Consider the following 21,839-nt stretch of genomic DNA (forward strand, 5'->3'; position numbering starts at 1 on the left):
CCCTTTCTCCTTTGGGCAGGTACTTCCCTAATTTCTGCCCTTGATCACTGAAAGAGCCCCCTAATTAAACTCATTGACTCAGATATTGCCCACTGTCTTCACTGATTTCAGGGTAAATGGTACACTCATTGGCATGGGACACAAGGAAAGGACCTCATGGTGAGACCCTGGCTCTTCTCTCTAGCCTCATCAGTTATCTCTCAGCCACCTGCATTCTTCTTTCCAGCCACATTACATGACTCTATTCTCTAAGTGTACCAAGTTTCACAAACCTCCACACCTTTGCACATGCCATTTGCTCAGCCTAGATGGATTTTCACATATCTGATCTCTGCTTAATGTGAAGACAAATAAAAGTATCATACCCTTCTGCTGAGTGAGATTCTGTGCTTTCCATAACACTCAGCATTTCAGCTCTCATAAATCTGCACTCTGGATTTTCTTCAGTTCCCGCCACCCTCCCCTCCCGAAAAATGAGCCATTTGATGGCAGGGACTGTACAATTGTGTCTTTTTGGTACCTAGTATATGCCTGGTGCATATTATGCAACCAGGTAATATATGTGTTGAATGAGTGAAAGAAGTAATGTTAACCGGAAGCATTTTTCCCTCAGTGTAAATAGGGCTTAATGATACTAAGATACTACTAAATGATGCATTAAAATAGTAGCATAATGGGAATAAGTAACCGGTTTTGCTGATAGTATGCTATAAATTTTGTTATGTTTTATGCATGCAAATGTTATGATTTTTCTAATATTATGTTACAAACTTTATTCTATTCTATACATGAAAACATTACTTCTTTAAAAAAAAATTATGGAAAACTATCCAAAATTAGGGCTTTCCTCTGTAATTCGGTTGGTAAAGAATCTGCCTGCAGTGCTGGAGACACAGGTTCGATTCCTGGGTCGGGAAGATCCCTTGGAGAAGGAAATGGCAATCCACCCCAATAGTCTTGCCTGGAGAATCCCACAGACAGAGGAGCCTGGCAGGCTACAGTCCATGAGGTCGCAGGAGTCGGACACGACTTAGCGACTAAACCACCAATGAAAATATATCTTAAACAGCTGGTAAAGAGGCTTAAGAACCATAGTATTTTATATTTGCTTTCCTGGAGAGTTAAAATATCTAACATGTTAAATTTGGTTCTATTAAATGGACAACAGTATACAAAAACATATATTGAATAATGCTGTGATACATTTATCACAGAGAACTTCCGAAAGGGTAAGGCGGTTATCTTTTCAGGGAAGGAAATGGCTCTTTGTGCTAAGCTAGTTCTGTCTAATGTTAAACTGAACATAATGTGCTGTTAAAAAAAACATGCCAATTGAAACAGAAGAGAGACTGTGAGGCACAGAATAAAGAAAGTACATGTTTTGGTCAGTGAGAAAATGGCACCATATGGGAAATTCCATTTGGTGATATCTCAAGTGTCTACTTCACAGTCTCATCTATTATCAACATTTAAATTAGTAAATTTGATGGAGACAAATACAGATGATCAAATTTATACATACGCAAAGTATGGAGGCATAGAAACTTGACAGAGGATTGAAACTTCAAACAAACACTTAAGAAAGTGAGGTATAGGTGATTTACAATATTATATTACTTTCAGGTGTACAGATAGTGATTCAATATTTTTATTGATTGTACTCCATTAGAACTTATTACAAAATAATGGCTATACTTCCCTGTGCTGTACAGTTTATCCTTGTTGCTTAGCTTATTTATTTTATACACAGTAGCTTGTATCTCTTAGTCCCATACTCCTAACTTGCCCCTCCTCTCTTCCCTCTCCCCGCTGGTAATCCTTAGTTTGTTCTCTGTATCTGTGAGTCTGTTTCTGTTTTGTTATATACATTCATTTGTCTTATTTTTCAGGTTACACACATAACCAATAACAGAGTATTTGTCCTTCTCTGACTTGTTTCACGAAGCATAACTATCTAGGTCCATCCACGTTGTTGCAAGTGCCAGAATTTCATTCTTTTCTATGGCTGAGTAGTATTCCATTATGTATACTGCCACATCTTTATCCATTCATCTGTTGATGGACATTTAGTTTGCTTCCATATTTTGGCAGTTATAAACATTGGGGTGCATGTATCTTTTTGAATTTGTGTTTTTGGATATATGCCCAGCAGTGAAATTGCTGCATTGCACAGTAATTCTATTTTTAATTTTTTGAGGAAATTCCATACTGTTTTCCACAGTGACTGTACTAATACACATTCTCGCCAATAGTATACAAGGGTTAGCTTTGCTCTACATTCTTGCCAACATTCTTATTTGTGGCCTTTTTGATAATAGCCACCCTGGTGTGAGGTAATATCTCATTATGGTTTTAATTTGCATTTCTCTGATTAGCAATGTTAAACATCTTTTCACATCCCTGTTGGCCATCTGTGTGTCTTCTTTAGAGAAATATTTATTCAAGTCTTATGCCCATTTTTAAATGGGATTGCTGCTTTTTTTGATACTGAATTGTATGAGCTGTTTATATATTTTGAATATTAACCCCTTATCAGCCGTATCATTTGCAAGTATTTTCTCCCATTCAGTAGGTCGTCTTTTCATTTTGTTGATGGTTTCCTTTGCTGTGCAAAAGCTTTTAGGTTTTATTAGGTCTCATTTGTTTAGTTTTGCTTTTGTTTTCTTTGCCTTAGACAAATAAAAATATATGCTCTAATTTATATCAAAGAGTGTTCTGCCTATGTTCTTTTTTAGGAGTTTTATGGTTTCAGGTCTTATATTTAGGTCTTTAATCCATTTTGAGTTTAATTTTTTATATGGTGTGAGTAAATATTCTAATATTATTCAACATAGAAAACTTAACAGAAGATTGAAACTTCATATAAACACTCTTTGACTAAGAATAAAACTAACTAAATAATGTCTAACATGCACAAATGTGAAATCCTGTAATTAGGATTAAAAGATTAGTTTTTACAAAGATAGGATAATAGTGACCCAAGTCATCAATAATTCAGATGAAAAACACACAGGGGTTTTAATTGATTCCAAGTTTAGTATTCAGATATTCACATATTCTTTAGAATTATGTGAGATGAAGCATGAGGGTAAACATATATAAGTTTAACCTCAATATCATGGCTTGTTCTAAGACATCTTATTATGTCATCTTATTATCATCTACCACTTATTAGTTACTATAGGCAAATCACTTACTTTGGCTTTCTCACTTCTAAGTTGGAATTAATAAAAACTAATGTAGGGGAGTATTGTGAGTATAGAATGAGATAATTGATATGCAAATAATTATATAAATGATAGCATTAGCTTTGCAAATACTGAAAAAGCTAGTGCACATTAAACCGTTAGTAGAGGTGCAGCATTCAAACCTAGTGAAGCACAAGCTATAGTGGGAAAGTGTAAAATGAATTGACTGTAAATCTTTTGAGGGGAGTGATTTTCATTTGATTCAGACTTTCATTTTTATTATTTTCCCACTACCTATATTCCCTTGTGCAAGTTATTTATCTTAAACTCTTCATATGTAAAGTGAGGATAATCATAGCACCTATGGCCTAGGAGTATTGTGAAGAAAAATGAGATGATGCACGGCAAATGTTTCCTGTTGCTGGAGAAAAGTGCTAAACTATGGACAGAGGTTCGTGACATTGTACATCAGACAGGGATCAAGACAATCCCCATGGAAAAGAAATGCAAAAAAGCAAAATGGCTGTCTGAGGAGGCCTTACAGATAGCTGGGAAGAGAAAAGCAAAAAGCAAAGGAGAAAAGGAAAGATATTCCCATCTGAATGCAGAGTTCCAAAGAGTAGCAAGGAGAGATAAGAAAGCCTTCCTCAGTGATCAGTGCAAAGAAATAGAGGAAAACAACAGATTGGGAAAGACTAGAGACCTCTTCAAGAAAATTAGAGATACCAAAGGAACATTTCATGCAAAGATAGGCTCGATAAAGGACAGAAATGGTATGGACCTAACAGAAGCAGAAGATATTAAGAAGAGGTGGCAAGAATACACAGAAGAACTGTACAAAAAAGATCTTCACGACCCAGATAATCACGATGGTGTGATCACTCACCTAGAGCCAGACATCCTGGAATGTGAAGTTAAGTGGGCCTTAGAAAGCATCACTACGAACAAAGCTAGTGGAGGTGATGGAATTCCAGTTGAGCTGTTTCAAATCCTCAAAGGTGATGCTGTGAAAGCGCTGCACTCGATATGCCAGCAAGTTTGGAAAACTCAGCAATGGCCACAGGACTGGAAAAGGTCAGTTTTTGTTCCAATCCCAAAGAAAGGCAATGCCAAAGAATGCTCAAACTACCACACAGTTGCACTCATCTCACATGCTAGTAAAGTAATGCTCAAAATTCTCCAAGCCAGACTTCGGCAATACGTGAACTGTGAACTTCCAGATGTTCAAGCTGGTTTTAGAAAAGGCAGAGGAACCAGAAATCAAATTGCCAATATCTTCTGGATCATGGAAAAAGCAAGAGAGTTCCAGAAAAACATCTATTTCTGCTTTATTGACTATGCCAAAGCCTTTGACTGTGTGGATCACAATAAACTGTGGAAAATTCTGAAAGAGATGGGAATACCAGACCATCTGACCTGTCTCTTGAGAAACCTGTATGCAGGTCAGGAAGCAACAGTTAGAACTGGACATGGAACAACAGACTGGTTCCAAATAGGAAAAGGAGTCCGTCAAGGCTGTATATTGTCACCCTGCTTATTTAACTTATATGCAGAGTACATCATGAGAAATGCTGGGCTGGAAGAAACACAAGCTGGAATCAAGATTGCTGGAAGAAATATCAATAACCTCAGATTTGCAGATGACACCACCCTTATGGCAGAAAGTGAAGAAGAACTAAAGAGCCTCTTGACAAAAGTGAAAGAGGAGAGTGAAAAAGTTGGCTTAAAGTTCAACATTCAGAAAACTAAGATCATGGCATCTGGTCCCATCACTTCATGGGAAATAGATGGGGAAACCGTGGAAACAGTGTCGGACTTTATTTCTTGGGGCTCCAGAATCACTGCTGATGGTGATTGCAGCCATGAAATTAAAAGACGCTTACTCCTTGGAAGGAAGGTTATGGCTAACCTAGATAGCATATTTAAAAGGAGAGACATTACTTTGCCAACAAAAGTCCGTCTAGTCAAGGCTATGGTTTTTCCAGTGGTCATGTATGGATGGGAGAGTTAGACGGTGAAGAAAGCTGAGTGCCGCAGAATTGATGCTTTTGAACTGTGGTGTTGGAGAAGACTCTTGAGAGTCCCTTGGACTGCAAGGAGATCCAATCAATCCATCCTAAAGGAGATCTGTCCTGGGTGTTCATTGGAAGGACTGTTATTGAAGCTGAAACTCCAATACTTTGGCCACCTCATGCGAAGGGTTGACTCATTGGAAAAGACCCTAATGCTGGGTAGGATTGGGGGCAGGAGGAGAAGGGGACGACAGAGGATGAGATGGTTGGATGGCATCACCGACTCGATGGACATGGGTTTGGGTGGACTCCGGGAGTTGGTGATGGACAGAAAGGCCTGGCGTGCTGCAGTTCATGGGGTCGCGGAGAGTCAGACATGACTGAGCGACTGAACTGAACTGATATGTTAATTACCCACCTTTCCCGTGTCCAAAATGGCCACTAGGAAGTACTAGAGAATCTTTTGGAAGAATTCAGCACCATCTGAGTTGGGCATGGGGCAGGAATTTTAAAATTTTGTTTTAACTTGTCACCGCTAAATGTATTAAGTGATCTTAGAAGAATTTTGAGTAAATACAGAAGTTGAAGAGTAACGTATTTTAACATTGATTCTGATTGGTAGAGTTGTGAAGAGGCAAGTTTTGCTGGAAGTGGGTGTGGAGGCTCCCAGAAGCTTTTTCAGCAGCTCCTTTCTTGTCAGTACTGTCTCCTGGAAATCCAGACCCTCACGTGGTCCCATTGGAGGCCTGTGAAATTTTACTTATTGTGTGTTTCACTCTTCAGTGAAGGCTTTGTCTTCTTTGGGTAGAGAAATTGTTTATCTCTTGTATACAGTTTTAAGGGAGGTTTGAAATGTGATATTGTTGCAAGTGCCAGGGAGCTATATCCCTAACCATTTTATATCTAATAAGGCTTGGACTATAAAGCTGAATACCAAAGAATTGATGCTTTTGAACTGTGGTGTTGAAGAAGACTCGAGAGTCCCTTGGACAGCAAGGATATCCAGCCAGTCCATCCTAAAGGAAATCGGTCCTGAATATTCATTGGAAGGACTGATGCTGAAGTTGATACTCCAGTACTCTGGCCACCTGATGCAAAGAACTGACTCATTTGAAAAGACCCTGATGCTGGGAAAGATTGAAGGTGGGAGGAGAAGGGGATGACAGAGGATGAGATGGTTGGATGGCATCACCGACTTGATGGACATGAGTTTGAGTAAACTCCGGGAGTTGGTGATGGACAGGGAAGCTTGGCATACTGCAGTCCATGAGGTTGCAAAGAGTTGGATACCACTGAGTGACTGAACTGAACTGAATTAATTCAAATTTTAATCTAACTCTTCTATCCCACAGGATGATATCTCTAATTCTGAAATTTTAGACAAAAGGAATGTGATAGCAGGAGAAATATTTTGGGGCAGAAAGCATCTTCCAGGAATTAATCAAATCATATATATATATATATATATATATATATATATATATATTAATTGAAGCATAATTGGCATACAAAATTGTATTAGTTTCAGATGTAAGACATAATGGTTGACATTTGTATGCATTGTGAAGTGATCACCACAGTAAGTCTTATTTCTAATTTGTCATGATAAAAAGTTATGAAGTTTTTTTTCTTGGGATGAGAACTTTTAAGATTTACTTTCTTAGCAGTCTTTATTTATTTATTTATTTTTGGCCACATCTCATGGCATATGAGATCTTAGTTCTCCCACCAGGAATTGAACCCATGCCACTAGACTACCAGGGAAGTCCTCTTAGCAACTTTTAAATTTGTAATACAATATTTTGAACTATAGTTCCTGTGCTATATATGCATGACATTTACTTTATAAATGGAATTTTGTACCTCTTCATCTCGTTCACCCATTCCCCAATCCCCTACCCTCTGGCAACCAATCTCTTCTCTGTATTTATGAGTTTCATTTTGCTTATGTTTTAGATTCCACATATAAGTGAAATGATACGGTATTTGTCTTTCTCTGTCTTAATTATTTTTACTTAGCATAATCTTCAAGGTCTATTCATAATGTTGCAAATGGCAAGACTTCATTCTTTTTTATGGCCGAATAATATTCCAATGTATACCACATGCATTTATCTATTGATGGACACAGGTTTCTCCCCTATCTTGGCTGTTGTAAATAATGCTGCAGTGAACATGGGGGTGCATTATATCTTTTCCAATTAGTGTTTTTGTTTTCTTCAGATAGATACTCAGAACTAGAATTCCTTGATTATTATTGGTAGTTCTATTTTTAATATTTTGAGGAATCTCCATACTGTTTTCCATAGTGGCTGCACCATTTTACATTTCCACCAGAAATGCACAAGGATTTTCTTTTCTCAGCATCCTCACCAACGCTTGTTGTTATTTATTGTCCTTTTGATAATAGCCATTCTGACCCATGGGAAATGATATCTTGTGTTTTTAGTTTGCATTTCCCTGATGATTAGTGATGTTGAGCATATTTTCATGTACCTGTTGCCCATCTGTATGTCTTCTTTGGAAAATTGTCTTTTCAGAGTCTCTGCCCATTTTATAATTGGATTGTTTGTTTTTGTTATTGAGTTGTATGAATGTTTATATATTTTGAATATTAACACTTTATCAGATATATGATTTTCAAATATCTTATCTCATTCAGTAGGTTGCGCTTTTATTTTGCCAACGGTTTCCTTTATTGTGCAGAAGCTTTTTAGTTTGATGGAGTCCCATTTGTTCATTTTTGCTTTTGTTGCAATTGTTTTCAAGTCAGATACAAAAAAATCATTACCCAGACTAATGTCAAGAAGCTTACTGCTTCCATTTTCTAGGAGTTTTATGGTTTCTGATCTTATGTTCAAGTCTTTGATTCATTATGAGCCAATTTTGTGTGCTGTGTAAGATAGTGATCCAGTTTCAGTCTTTCACAGTGGCTATTCAGTTTTCCCCACACTATTTATTGGAAAGACTATTCTTCTGCCATTTTGTATTCTTGACTCCTGTGTTGTAAATTAATTGACTCTATATATGTGGCTTTATTTCTGGACTCTCTTTTCTGTTCCATTGACTTAACGTGTTACTTTTTTATGACAGTACAATACTGTTTCTTGACTACTAAAGCTTTGTAATAGTTTGAAATCAGAGAGTGTGATGCCTCCAGCTTTGCTATTCTTTCTCAAGATTGCTTTCACTATTCAGGATCTTTTTATCAGTTCAGTTGCTTAGTCGTGTCTGAATATTTGCAACCTCATGGATTACAGTAAGCCAGGCTTCCTTGTCCATCACCAACTCCCGGAGCTTATACAAACTCATGTCCATCGAGTCAGGGATGCCATGCAACCAGCTCATCTTCTGTTGTCTCCTTCTCCTCCCGCCTTCAATCTATCCCAGCATCAGGGTCTTTTCCAGTGAGTCAGTTCTTCACATCAGGTGGCCAAAGTATTGGAGTTTCAGCTTCAGCATCAGTCCTTCCAGTGAATATTCAGGACTGATTTCCTTTAGGATGGACTGGTTGGATCTCCTTGCAGTCCAAGAGACAAGAGTCTTCTCCAGCCCCACAGTTCAAAAGCATCAATTCTTCGGTGCTCAGCTTTCTTTAGAGTCCAGCTCTCACATCCATACATGATTACTAGAAAAATCAAAGCTGTGACTAGACAGATCTTTGTTGGCAAAGTAATGTCTCTCTGCTTTCTAATGAGCTTTCTAGGATGATCATAACTTTCCTTCCAAGGAGAAAACGTCTTTTAATTTGATGGCTGCGGTCACCATCTGCAGTGATTTTGGAGTCCCAAAAAGTAAAGTCTGTCACTGTTTCCATTGTTTCTCTATCTATTTGCCATGAAGTGATGGGACCAGATGCCATAATCTTAGTTTTCTGTATGTTGAGTATTTTTTTTTTTTGGATTTTTTTTTTTTAGTTTATTTTCTATTTTTTAACTTTTCAATATTGTATTTTTTTTGCCATACATTGACATGAATCCACCATGGTGTACATGTTTTCCCCTTCCAGAAATCCCCTTCCACCTCCCTTTTCACTCTCCTCTTTCACTTTCATCAAGAGGCTCTTCTTCTTGATTTTCTGCTGTAAGGGTTGTGTCATCTGCATATCTGAGGTTATTGATATTTCTCCTGGCAATCTTGATTCCAGCTTGTGCTTCATCCAGCACAGGGTTTCTCATGCTGTACTCTGCATATAAGTTAAATAAGCAGGGTGACAATATACAGCCTTGATGTACTCCTTTCCCTATTTGGAACCAGTCTGTTCTTCCATGTCTGGTTCTAACTGTTGCTTCCTGACCTGCATACAGATTTCTCAGGAGGCAAGTCAGGTGGCCTGGTATTCTCATCTCTTTAAGAATTTTCCACAGTTTATTGTGATCCACACAGTCAAAGGCTTTGGCATAGTCAATAAAGCAGAAATAGATGTTTTTCTGGAACTCTCTTGCTTTTTCCATGATCCAGTGGATATTGGCAATTTGATCTCTGGTTCCTCTGCCTTTTCTAAAACCAGCTTGAACATCTGGAAGTTCATGGTTCATGTAGTGTTGAAGCCTAGCTTGGAGAATTTTGAGCATTACTTTACTAGCGTGTGAGATGAGTGCCATTGTGTAGTAGTTTGAGCATTCTTTGGCATTGCCTTTCTTTGGGATTGGAATGAAAACTGACATTTTCCAGTCCTATGGCCACTGCTGAGTTTTCCAAATTTGCTGGCATATTGAGTACAGCACTTTCACAGCATCATCTTTTAGGATTTGAAATAGCTCAACTGGAATTCCACCACCTCCACTGGCTTTGTTCGTAGTGATGCTTCCTAAGGCGTTCCAGGATGTCTGGCTCTAGGTGAGTGATCACACCATCATGATTATCTGGGTCGTGGAGATTTTTTGTATAGTTCTTTTGTGTATTCTTGCCACCTCTTCTTAATACCTTCTGCTTTTGTTAGGTCCATACCATTTCTGTCCTTTATTGTGCCCATTTCTGCATGAAATGTTCCCTGGGATATCTGATTTTCTTGAAGAGATCGCTAGTCTTTCCCGTTTTGTTGTTTTCCTCCATTTCTTTGCATTGATCACTGAGGAAGGCTTTCTTATCTCTCCTTGCTTTTCCTTGGAACTCTGCATTTGAATTGGGCATATTTTTCCTTTTCTCCTTTGCCTTTTGCTTCTCTTCTTTTCACAGCTATTTGTAAGGCCTCCTCGGCAACCATTTTGCCCTTTTGCATTTCTTTTTCTTGGGGATGGTCTTGATTACTGCCTCTTGTACAATGTGATGAACCTCCGTCCATGATTCTTCAGGCATTCTCTCTATCAGATGTAGTCCCTTGAATCTATTTGTCACTTCCACTGTATAATCATAAGGGATTTGATTTAGGTCATACTTGAATGGTCTAGTGGTTTTCCCTACTTTTTGCAATTTAACTCTGAATTTGGTAATAAAGAGTTCATGACTTAAGCCACAGTCAGCTCCCAGTCTTATTTTTGCTGATTGTATAGAGCTTCTCCATCTTTGGCTGATCTTTTCTGGATTCTATACACATTTTAGGATCTTTGTTATATAAAAGGATCTTTTGTGGTTCTATACAAATTTTAGGATTGCTTGTTATATTTCTGTGAAAATGCCATTGGAATTTTGATAGAGATTGCATTGAATCCTTAGATTGCTTTGGGTAATATGGACATTATCACAATATTAATTCTTCCAATTAGTGGGCATGGAATATCTTTCCATTTATTTGTGTCTTCTCAAATTCTTTCATTAATGTCTTATAATTTTCAATGCACAGATATTTCGCTTTCATAGTTAAGTGTACTTTATTCTTTTTGACACAATTACAAATAGGGTTATTTTCATAACTTCTTTTTCTGATAGTTCATTCTTAGTGTATAAAAAACCTACAGACTTCTGTACATTAATTTTATACCTGCAATTGAATTTGTTGTAATTCTTTTTTTGGTGACGTATTTAGGGGATGTGTATATATATATATACATACACATGTATGTACACACACACATATATACACATATATGTATATATGTGTGTGTGTATATATATACATACATACATACATTCACATACATCTATTTATATATATATGTGTATATATATATAGTATATATTCTATATATAAAATCATGTCATCCATAACAGTTACAATTTACTTCTTCTTTTCCAGTTTGGATGCCTTTTATTTCTTTTTTCTAACTAGCTACTCTGGCTAGGACTTCCAATCAATATTATGTTGAATAAAAGTAGGAAGAGTGGGCATCTTTGTTTTGATCTTAAAAGATTTCAGTTTTTCATCATTGAATATGACATGAGCTATGGGCTAGTCATACCACCTTTATTATGTTGGGGTATATTCCATCTATACTCACTTTGTTGAGAATTTTTTTTTTTCTGTAAATGGATGTTCAATTTTGTCAAAAGTTTTTCTGTATCTATTGAAATGATCATATGATTTCTATCCTTCATTTTGTTAAGGTGGTGTATCATACTGATCAATTTGAGTATGTTGAACCATCTTTGTATTTCTAGAATAAATCATGCTTAACCATGGTATATAATATTTTAAATATATTATTGAATTCAGGTTGCTAAGATTTTGCTGAGGATTTTTGCATCCATGTTCATTAGGAATATAGATCTATAAGTTATTTTTTGTGATATTCTTGTCTGGTTTTGGTGGCATAGTAATTCTGGTCTCATAAAATAAGTTTGGAAGTGTTCCCTCCTCTTCAGATTTTTGGAGAAGTTAGTATAGACAAGTATATGTACTAAATATTTTTTGAATGCTTGGTAGATTTCACCAATGAAACCATCTGGTCCTGGACTTTTGTTGAGTTTTTTGTTTGTTTGTTTTAATCACTGATTCAATCTCCGTACTAGTAATAGCCTGTTTAGGTTTTCTGTTTCTTCATAATTTAGTCTTAGAAGATTGTATGTTTCTAGGAATTTGTCCATATTTTCTAGGTTGTCCAATTTGTTGACATATAATTATTCATAGTAGTATTTTATGATCATTTGTATTTCTTTGGTATTAGTTTTAACTCTTCTTTTTTTTCTAATTTTACTAATTTCAATCCCCATTTTTACTTAGTTTTATCAATTTTGTTTATTTTTCAAAGAATCAACTCTTCTATTGATATTTTCTATTGCTTTTTCAGTCTCTTTTATTTTTTATTAAGCTTTTTATTTTGTATTGGAGTACAGCCAGTCAATAATGTTGTGATAGTTTCAGGTGGACAGCAAAGGGACTCAGTCATACTCAGCCATGTCCATATTACCCCCCCACATTTTATGTTTTAATATCACATTTTATATCTTTTCTGTGTATCCTTTAGATAATCATTGTAGTTATAGTTTTTTAACCACTTTTGTTTAAAATATTTTTGAAATTGAGGTATATCTGATGTAAAATATTATGTAAGTTTCAGGTATATAACATAGTGGTTCAGAATTTTTAAAGATTATACTCCATTTATAGTTATAAAATATTCACTACAGCTTTTTTGTGGAGAAGGAAATGGCAACCCAGTCCAGTATTCTTGCCTGGAAAATCCCGTGGATAGAGGAGTCTCATGGGTTACGGTCCATGGGGTCACAGAAGAGCTGGACACGACTTAGCAACTAAACAACAATAGTTTATTTTATACCTAACAGTTTGTACCTCCTAATCTACTCCTTTTTCCCTTCCCATCGTCCCTCTCCCATCTGGTAACCACTGGTTTGTTCTCTGTATCAGTGAGTCTGTTTCTGTTTTGTTATATTCAACAGTTTGCTTTATTTTTTAGATTGCACATATAAGTGAAATCATATAGTATTTGTTTTTCTCTATCTGACATTTCACTTAGCACAATACTCTCCAAGTCCATTCATATTGTTGCAAATGGCAAAATTTTATTATTTTTATTGCTAAATTGTATTTCATTATATATATGTGTGTATATATATACACACACATACACACACACACACATCGCATCTTCTTTATCCATTCATCTGTTGGTGCATACTTAGGTTGTTTCCATATCCTGCCAATTGTATATAATGCTGCTGTGAACACTGGGGTGCATGTATCTTTTTGAATTAATGTGTTCATTTTTTTCAGATAAATAATCAGAAATGGTATTGCTGGGTCATATGGTAGTTCTAGTTTAGTTTTTTGAGAAAGCTCTGTACTGTTTTCCACCATGGCCGCATGCACCAATTTACATTTCCACTGACAGTGTATGGAAGTTCCCTTTTCTCCACATCTTTGCCAACATTTGTTATTTGTGTGTGTGTTTAAATGATAGCCATTCTGACAGACATCTGTTTCCTTCCCTAGGTTAGAGTTGTTTTCAGCCATGATTTCTTCAAATAAGTTTTCTGTGCCATTCTCTCTCTCTTCTCCTGAGACACCTACAATCCAAATGTTACTCCATTTGATGTTGTCCCGTAGGTCCCTTAAGCTGTCTTCACTTTTTAAATTCTTTTTGCTGCTCTGTTTTGGTGAATTCCACTACCCTGTTTTCCAGATCATCGATTCTTTCTTTGCTTCATCTAGTCTGCTGTTGAACCTCTTCAGTATATTCTTCAGTTTAGCTATTACATTCTTCACCGCTAATACTTCTCTTTGGTACTTTTCTATCTTTTGCTGTACTGAAATGTTTGATACACTTTCTATCTTTTTGCTGAACTTCTTGCTGTGTTCATTCATTCTGTTCAGTGTTTTTATGACCATGACTTTTAGCGCTTTACAGATAAATTATATATCTTGTTTCATTAAGTTTAAAAAATTTTTATCGGCATATAGTTGATTTACAATGTTGTGTTAGTTTCAGGTGTACAGCAAAGTGATTCAGTTATACATATATCTACTTTTAGTTTTTTTTAGATTCTTTTCCCATATAGGCCTCATTATGGGTTTTTTTTTTATTTTTCTGGGGTTTTATCGTTCTTTCATTTGGAACATTTCTCTGTCTCTGTGTTTGTTTCTGTGTACCAGGAGAAACAGCTATCTCACCCAGTATTGAGGGAGTGGCCTTGTGTAAGAGAAGAAACTTATCATTTTATCTTGCCCTAACCCTTGGCTGTCTCTCAAGCCTTCTGAGTGTCTAAGCAGTCAAAGTTTTTAATAGGTCCCAGTTGTTGAGTTGCCAAGAACTCTCTCTCTGATTTTTTTTGTGTGTGTCAGAATGTGGAACCCAGAACACAATCCACCCTGTGCTGGTCTTCAGAGCCAAGCATGCCAGGGGCATCCACTGTGTGGTCTGCACCTGCCCACCAGCTTCGGTGGAGCCCTGGGAGTGGCTTGGGGTCAGAGTACTTGTTTAGCAGGCTTTAGTCGGACCAAAGGAGCAGTGCATGGGCAGGGTGCAGTGAGCATCAAGCGGTGCTAGTAATGGAGGGGAGAATGCAAAAATGGTTCTGGCTAGTGCCTCCATCTCCAGCGACAGTCCCAACACGTTCCTGCACCTCTGGCAGATGCTCTAAGACTAGTAAATTAAACTCCTTCACATATGGTCTAGGCACTTCCCACACTGCTGCCTTTGTGGTGGATTCCAGGGCAAACGAGTCTGTGCATGAGCTCTTTAAGAGCAGAATCCCCATTCCCTACAAGCCTAATATTCTCTTAGATGAAAGCCCTGTTGCTTTTCAGTCAGACATTTTGGAGGCTGATCTCTCCAGTGCAGGTCCCAAGGGTTGGGGAGCCTGATGTGGGGCTCAAATCCTTCGCTTTTCAGGGAGAAGTGCTCTGTTCATGAGATCCCTCCCGCATGTGGGTTGCTCTGCCAAGGATGGGGTTTTGGGAAAGATGATGCCTTTGCTTCTCCTACCTGTCTCAATGCAGCCCCTTTATTCTTTGTTGTGGCAGGCTTTTCAGCTCATTTTCAGGTCCTTCCCAAAGAGAGTTGCTCCATATGTAGCTGTGGATTTGTTGTGTACATGGGAGGAAGTGAGTTCAGGATCTTCCTACACTGCCTTCTTGTACCCCTTGAATCCATCAAGTCATACTTTTGATAGACCTCTCAAAATAACTCTTACTCTTCTGTGTCCAAGTTAATGATAATTAAATAAGAGACATTTGGCTCTTTGATAGTAAATCCCAAATTGGGTAATAAAACAAAGCAATGACAAATTTATCATTAAACGTGGACTTACTGAAATTTCATGTTTCTTTCTTAGGTGAAAAAATATATACCTGGGGAAAATAATCTGAAATGGAATCTATATGTGAACCCAGAGTAGGCAAAATAACTCATCCTTGAGTAAGACAGAAATTTCCATTTAATCATATCACCCTCAGGTAAAGCTATAATGATTCTAATCATTAGTTGTTAGTAAGAAATGAATGTGATTCAAGCCGTTTTCCAGTTTCTTCTCAGCAAAGTTACCTGTTTCATATAAGGATCAACATCTTCATCATTAACTCTGAGTGTGCTTGAATGGTTGAAAACACAGGTTTTTTTGTTTGGTATTTGAGCAATGTTTGCCGAACTTGTCTCATCATAGGATTCATTTGGGACTCATGTTAAAAATAGATTTCCCTGCCTCAAAAGATTTTGATTCAGTAAGTCTGGGCTGGTGTTCAAGAATCTATATCTTTAAGAAACCTTCTAGGCATATAATTATATAGAGTTGAGAAACCCAGTGTTAAAAAATTCCTCTTGGCATGAGACTCATTTTGAACTGGGAAAGCACACATGTTAGATGTTCTTGCCATCTCCTTGATGAGTCAGCTTGTAGTGAGAGCTCTTTGGATGGTCTCTGCTGGTGTGAGAGTCTGCTTTCATGCACTCAAAATCTTTCACTTGTGTCTGGAATGTTCCCACCAGTTTTAATATCTCATTTGAATGTACTTGATACCTAATCCGAAAGTCACTGCTCTTGAGTTCTGAGATAAAAGTTTGTTTAACCTTTCTGAGCAGGAATGCAAATTATGGTTATAAGTAGGGGCTCCTGCTTAGGTGTCATAGAGACTAAGGTTTGAATGTTGGTTCCAACAGCTGAGTGACCAGTCATTTAACCTCCCTCAGCTTCTGTTTGCTTGTCTATAAAATATGAATATAGGTATTGTAGCTAATGTTTGCCATATTTGAAGTTCTTTGCATAAATTATCTCCCTTTATCTTTAAAACAGCACTATGAGATAATCATACTTTTCTGTTGTTCCTCATTATATAGCTCATTATATAGCTGAGAAAACTAAGATACTGGAATGTAAATAACTCGCCCAAGGTCTCGTACCTAGGAGATGGCCAGCTAATTATTTACTTAGAAGATTATAGGAAGAAATAATTATAAATCTTTATAGCTATCTATCTTTGTATCTTTCTTTAATTTTTATACAAACTCTGAGGGACAGCTAGTATTACCAGTATTTGAGTTTGGATAATGGAATAAATTTAATGAGTAAGACATAGTTAAAAAGTATAGTATAGTATAAAAAAGTGTATACTTTTATAAGCATACTTTTATACGTATATGCTTTTATACATATAAAAGTATAAAAATATATACTTTTATACATATAAAAAGTATAGTATACTTAAAGGATAGGAAAGCCTGGTGTGCTGCAGTCCATGGAGTTGCAGACTTGGACACGACTGAGCGACTGAACAATAACAATAGATACTTAAAGAGTGCCCATAGTTACACTAGAGTTATCAGAAAGCCAAGCAAACATTGTTTATTTTATTGTCAGAAAAAAGTCGGCAGTAATAAGAGCTCCCTCTCTGAAAAAGCAAGTGCTCAATGGTTAGAATATAAGTCGTGTCTTGAACAGAATGCCTGTCACTTCTATTTTGTAAAATGTTCTCTAATATCATTATATTGCTTTGAGAATAACAAAAATGTGGGCTGCAAGACAACTGTTGCTTCCAGAGGAAAAGATTCTTTTACAGGCTAGATTGGCCATCTGGGCATCAGCCTGTTTCTTTAGTTCCTGCTTGAAGTAAATCTGATCAAAACTGCTAAGGAAAAGCCAAGATGGATCAGTAGTATGAATCACCCTACAATAGCAGCCCAACCTGTTCAAGAAACAAGATCTCACTTACCTTGAACCTCCACAGTCCTCCAATATCTTCAGTCTTCTCAAAGCAAGTGGGTTCGAGTCCCTCATCCACACAGCACTTGAGAGAGATCAGGCCACTGACCCCAGCTCCAATCACTGCCACCTTCTTTGCCATGGTATCCTGTCAAGGAGTTGACCAATTAATGCTGCTTCACTGAGGCAACAGGTAAGACAGTCCTTATGGTGTGGACAGTAACTGGCTTTAAATGCTGTATCAGTGGTCATTTAATAAGCAGCACTGTTTGAATAAAATGCCCCACCAGTCAAATCCCAGTCTCCTCTTCCCCCTTGAAAGAAGTCAAGTTGTATCACATCATGGTTTAATGTGTAAAAGCAACCTATTTAACAAAGCCAACCAATTCAATAGCATAGTACCAGGGATATGAGCCAGTCTTCAGTTAAGTTCTTCAGAGTGCTGAGCTTTTGTTCTTGAGTCTCTTTCCCCAGCTATCATCCTTACCTCTGTTTTTGCCTTTGAGTGCGCTCTCTGACAGTAGTTTTCTGTGTAGATTGTGTGCTGGGAGGTAATCAGAAGCGTTTTAAGAGTCAGAGGAGCCTGTGGGAAATGGGAGGAGCTCGCACGCCTCCTCCTTCTCCTCCTCTGGCATTGTGCCAGCTGAAACTCCAAAGTCTTTGTCAGGAGTCCTGAAATGAAGCAAGAGTCTTATATCCTGAGGTCCAGTGTAAAGGTTACAGTAACATTGTACAGGTACCCATGTATCATACAGAGAGTTTAAAAATCCTCTTTATTGACGTAATGGATATGGCCAATGCTCATTAACAAGTTAGCACATATGGACCAATAAAAAGAAGTCCAAATTATTCCTTTACCCACCATAACATTTTCGTTTATCTTTCATATCTATATATGTAGATAATACATGCACACAAACAAAAATGGAATCACACTCTACATATAATTTCCAACTTGATTTTTCACTCTACAATATAGCAATACTTTTATATCTATAGCAGCATTTTTTTAATAAAACACTGAACATGTGTATTTATTTTTTTAAAATAATAACTCCAAAATACACTTTAACAACAACTATTAATTGGTTAATGTAATACAGAAACACATAACATGTTTAAAAATGGCACAGGAGGAGGAGGAGGAGGAGGAGGAGGAGGAGGAGGATGAATAGAAAAGGAAATACCAAAACCCAATATAACAATACTAAAAAAAATTCAATAGATTTCCATAGGTCATCCATATGCATTAGAAGACATAATGCAAAAAAATCATATTTATTCAGAACATTCCAAAATACTATTAGTCATAATGAGAACACTGCAAAAGAACTAAATTTTAATTATTTTTTTTATGATTTAAGCAAAGGCAGAGAGAATTCACACTTATGAATGAGAAGGCAGTATAAGGAGGTCAACTTTATGTCAAAATTAACCTACAAATTTCACACAGTCTCAAATAAAACTTAGAGCAGAATTTTTATTTTTTATCTATTTTTTAAATTAATTAATTTATTTTAATTGGAGGCTAGGGTCCAGGGGTCGGCGGCAAGAGGAGCTAGGCCGGGCCGGGGTCCGGGGTCCGGGGGCAGCGGCGAGAGGAGCTAGGCTGGACCAGGGGCCGGGGGTGGCGGTGAGAGGAGTTACCCCAGGCCCAAGGAGCAGCAGCTGTGTGGGCACAGGAGGGCTGAGAGGAGTTACTCCACATTCAAGGTCAGGAGGGGCCGTCATGAGTAGATACCCCTTGTCCAAGGTAAGGAGCAACGGCTGCACTTTGCTGGAGCAGCCGTGAAGAAATACCCCACGTCCAAGGTAAGACAAAGCCAAGTAAGACGGTAGGTGTTGTGAGAGGGCATCAGAGGGCAGACACACTGAAACTAAATTTACAGAAAACTAGCTAATCTGATCACATGGACCACAGCCTTGTCTATCTCAATGAAACTAAGCCATGCTGTGGGGGGCCACCCAAGACGGATGGGTCATGGTGGAGAGGTCTGACAGAATGTGGTCCACTGGAGAAGGGCATGGCAAACCACTTCAGTATTCTTGCCTTGAGAACCCCATGAACAGTATGAAAAGGCAAAAAGATAGGACACTGAAAGATGAACTCCCCAAGTCAGTAAGTGCCCAATATGCTACTGGGGATCAGTGGAGAAATAACTCCAGACAGAATGATGGGATGGAGCCAAAGCAAAAACGATACCCAGCTGTGGATGTGACTGGTGATAGAAGCAAAGTCCAATGCTGTAAGAGCAATATTGCATAGGAACCTGGAATGTTAGGTCCATGAATCAAGGCAAATTGGAAGTGGTCAAACAGGAGATGGCAAGAGTGAACGTTGACATTCTAGGAATCCGCTAACTAAGATGGACTGGAATGGGTGGATTTAACTCAGATGACCATTATATCTACTACTGTGGGCAAGAATCCCTTAGAAGAAATTGAGTAGCCATCATGGTCAACAAAAGAGTCCGAAATGCAGTACTTGGATGCAATCTCAAAAACGATAGAATGATCTCTGTTCGTTTCCAAGGCAAACCATTCAATATCACAGTAATCCAAGTCTATGCCCCGACCAGTAACACCAAAGACGCTGAATTTGAACGGTTCTATGAAAACTACAAGACCTTCTAGAACTAATACCCAAAAAAGATGTCCTTTTCATTATAAGGGACTGGAATGCAAATGTAGGAAGTCAAGAAACACCTGGCGTAACAGGCAAATTTGGCCTTGGAGTACAGAATGAAACAGGGCAAAGGCTAATAGAGTTTTGCCACGAGAACGCACTGGTAATAGCAAACACCGTCTTCCAACAACACAAGGGAAGACTCTACACGTGGACATCACCAGATGGTTAACACCGAAATCAGATTGATTATATTCTTTGCAGCCAAAGATGGAGAAGCTCTATACAGTCAGCAAAAACAAGACCAGGAGCAGACTGTGGCTCAGATCATGAACTGCTTATTGCCAAATTCAGACTTAAATTGAAGAAAGTAGGGAAAACCACTAGTCCATTCAGGTATGAACTAGATCAAATCCCTTATGAGTTACAGTGGAATTGACAAATAGATTTAAGGGACTAGATCTGATAGAGTGCCTGATGAACTATGGACAGAGGTTCGTGACATTGTACAGGAGACAGGGATCAAGACAATCCCCATGGAAAAGAAATGCAAAAAACAAAATGGCTGTCTGAGAAGGCCTTACAGATAGCTGGGAAGAGAAGAGAAGTGAAAAGCAAAGGAGAAAAAGAAAGATATTCGCATAAGAATGCAGAGTTCCAAGGAATAGCAAGGAGAGATAAGAAAGCTTTCCTCAGCAATCAATGCAAAGAAATAGAGGAAAACAACAGATTGGGAAAGACTAGAGATCTCTTCAAGAAAATTAGAGATACCAAAGGAACATTTCATGCAAAGATAGGCTCGATAAAGGACAGAAATGGTATGGACCTAACAGAAGCAGAAGATATTAAGAAGAGCTGGCAAGAATACACAGAGAAACTGTTCAAAAAAGATCTTCACGACCCAGATAATCATGATGGTGTGATCACTCACCTAGAGCCAGACATCCTGGAATGTGAAGTCAAGTGGGCCTTAGAAAGCATCACTACAAACAAAGCTAGTGGAGGTGATGGAATTCCAGTTGAGCTATTTCAAATCCTCAAAGGTGATGCTGCGAAAGTGCTGCACTCGATATGCCAGAAAATTTGGAAAGCTCAGCAGTGGCCACAGGACTGGAAAAGGTCAGTTTTCGTTCCAATCCCAAAGAAAGGCAATGGCAAAGAATGCTCAAACTATCGCACAGTTGCACTCATCTCACATGCTAGTCAAGTAATGCTGAAAATTCCCAAGCCAGGCTTCAGCAATACGTGAACCTTGAACTTCCAGATGTTCAAGCTGGTTTTAGAAAAGGCAGAGGAACCAGAGATCAAATTGCCAATATCTGCTGGATCATGGAAAAAGCAAGAGAGTTCCTGAAAAACATCTCTTTCTGCTTTATTGACTATGCCAAAGCCTTTGACTGTGTGGATCACAATAAACTGTGGAAAATTCTGAAAGAGATGGGAATACCAGACCATCTGACCTGTCTCTTGAGAAACCTCTTATGCAGGTCAGGAAGCAACAGTTAGAACTGGACATGGAACAACAGACTGGTTCCGAATAGGAAAAGGAGTCCGTCAAGGCTGTATATTGTCACCCTGCTTATTTAACTTATATGCAGAGTACATCATGAGAAATGCTGGGCTGGAAGAAACACAAGCTGGAATCAAGATTGCTGGGAGAAATATCAATAACCTCAGATATGCAGATGACACCACCTTTATGGCAGAAAGTGAAGAAGAACTAAAGAGCCTCTTGACGAAAGTGAAAGAAGAGAGTGAAAAAGTTGGCTTAAAGCTCAACGTTCAGAAAACTAAAATTGTGGCATCTGGTCCCATCACTTCATGGGAAATAGACGGGGAAGCTGTGGAAACAGTGTCAGACTTTATTTTTTGGGGCTCCAGAATCACTGCTGATGATGATTGCAGCCATGAAATTAAAAGACGCTTACTCCTTGGAAGGAAGGTTATGGCCAACCTAGATAGCATATTTAAAAGCAGAGACAT

The 21,839-nt window shown here is 37.9% G+C and overlaps 1 protein-coding gene across 1 annotated transcript in view; it reads right to left on the reverse strand.

Moving 5' to 3' along the window:
- The window catches only part of FMO2 (flavin containing dimethylaniline monoxygenase 2), a 38,671-nt gene extending 20,903 nt beyond the window's left edge, over window positions 1–17,768 (reverse strand). Inside the window, exons 1-2 of the mRNA XM_081489516.1 lie at window positions 17,718–17,768; window positions 17,241–17,378 (exon numbers count right to left, since the gene is read on the reverse strand). Coding sequence (XP_081345642.1) covers window positions 17,241–17,372 — 132 coding nt within the window. The 5' untranslated portion in view covers window positions 17,373–17,378; window positions 17,718–17,768. The remainder of the gene's footprint in view (window positions 1–17,240; window positions 17,379–17,717) is intronic.
- Window positions 17,769–21,839: the final 4,071 nt, after the last annotated feature.

This window comes from Giraffa tippelskirchi, chromosome 5, assembly GCF_054371585.1.
Source record: "Giraffa tippelskirchi isolate mGirTip1 chromosome 5, T2T-mGirTip1v1.2.pri, whole genome shotgun sequence".
In the NCBI taxonomy this organism is placed as follows: domain Eukaryota; kingdom Metazoa; phylum Chordata; class Mammalia; order Artiodactyla; family Giraffidae; genus Giraffa; species Giraffa tippelskirchi.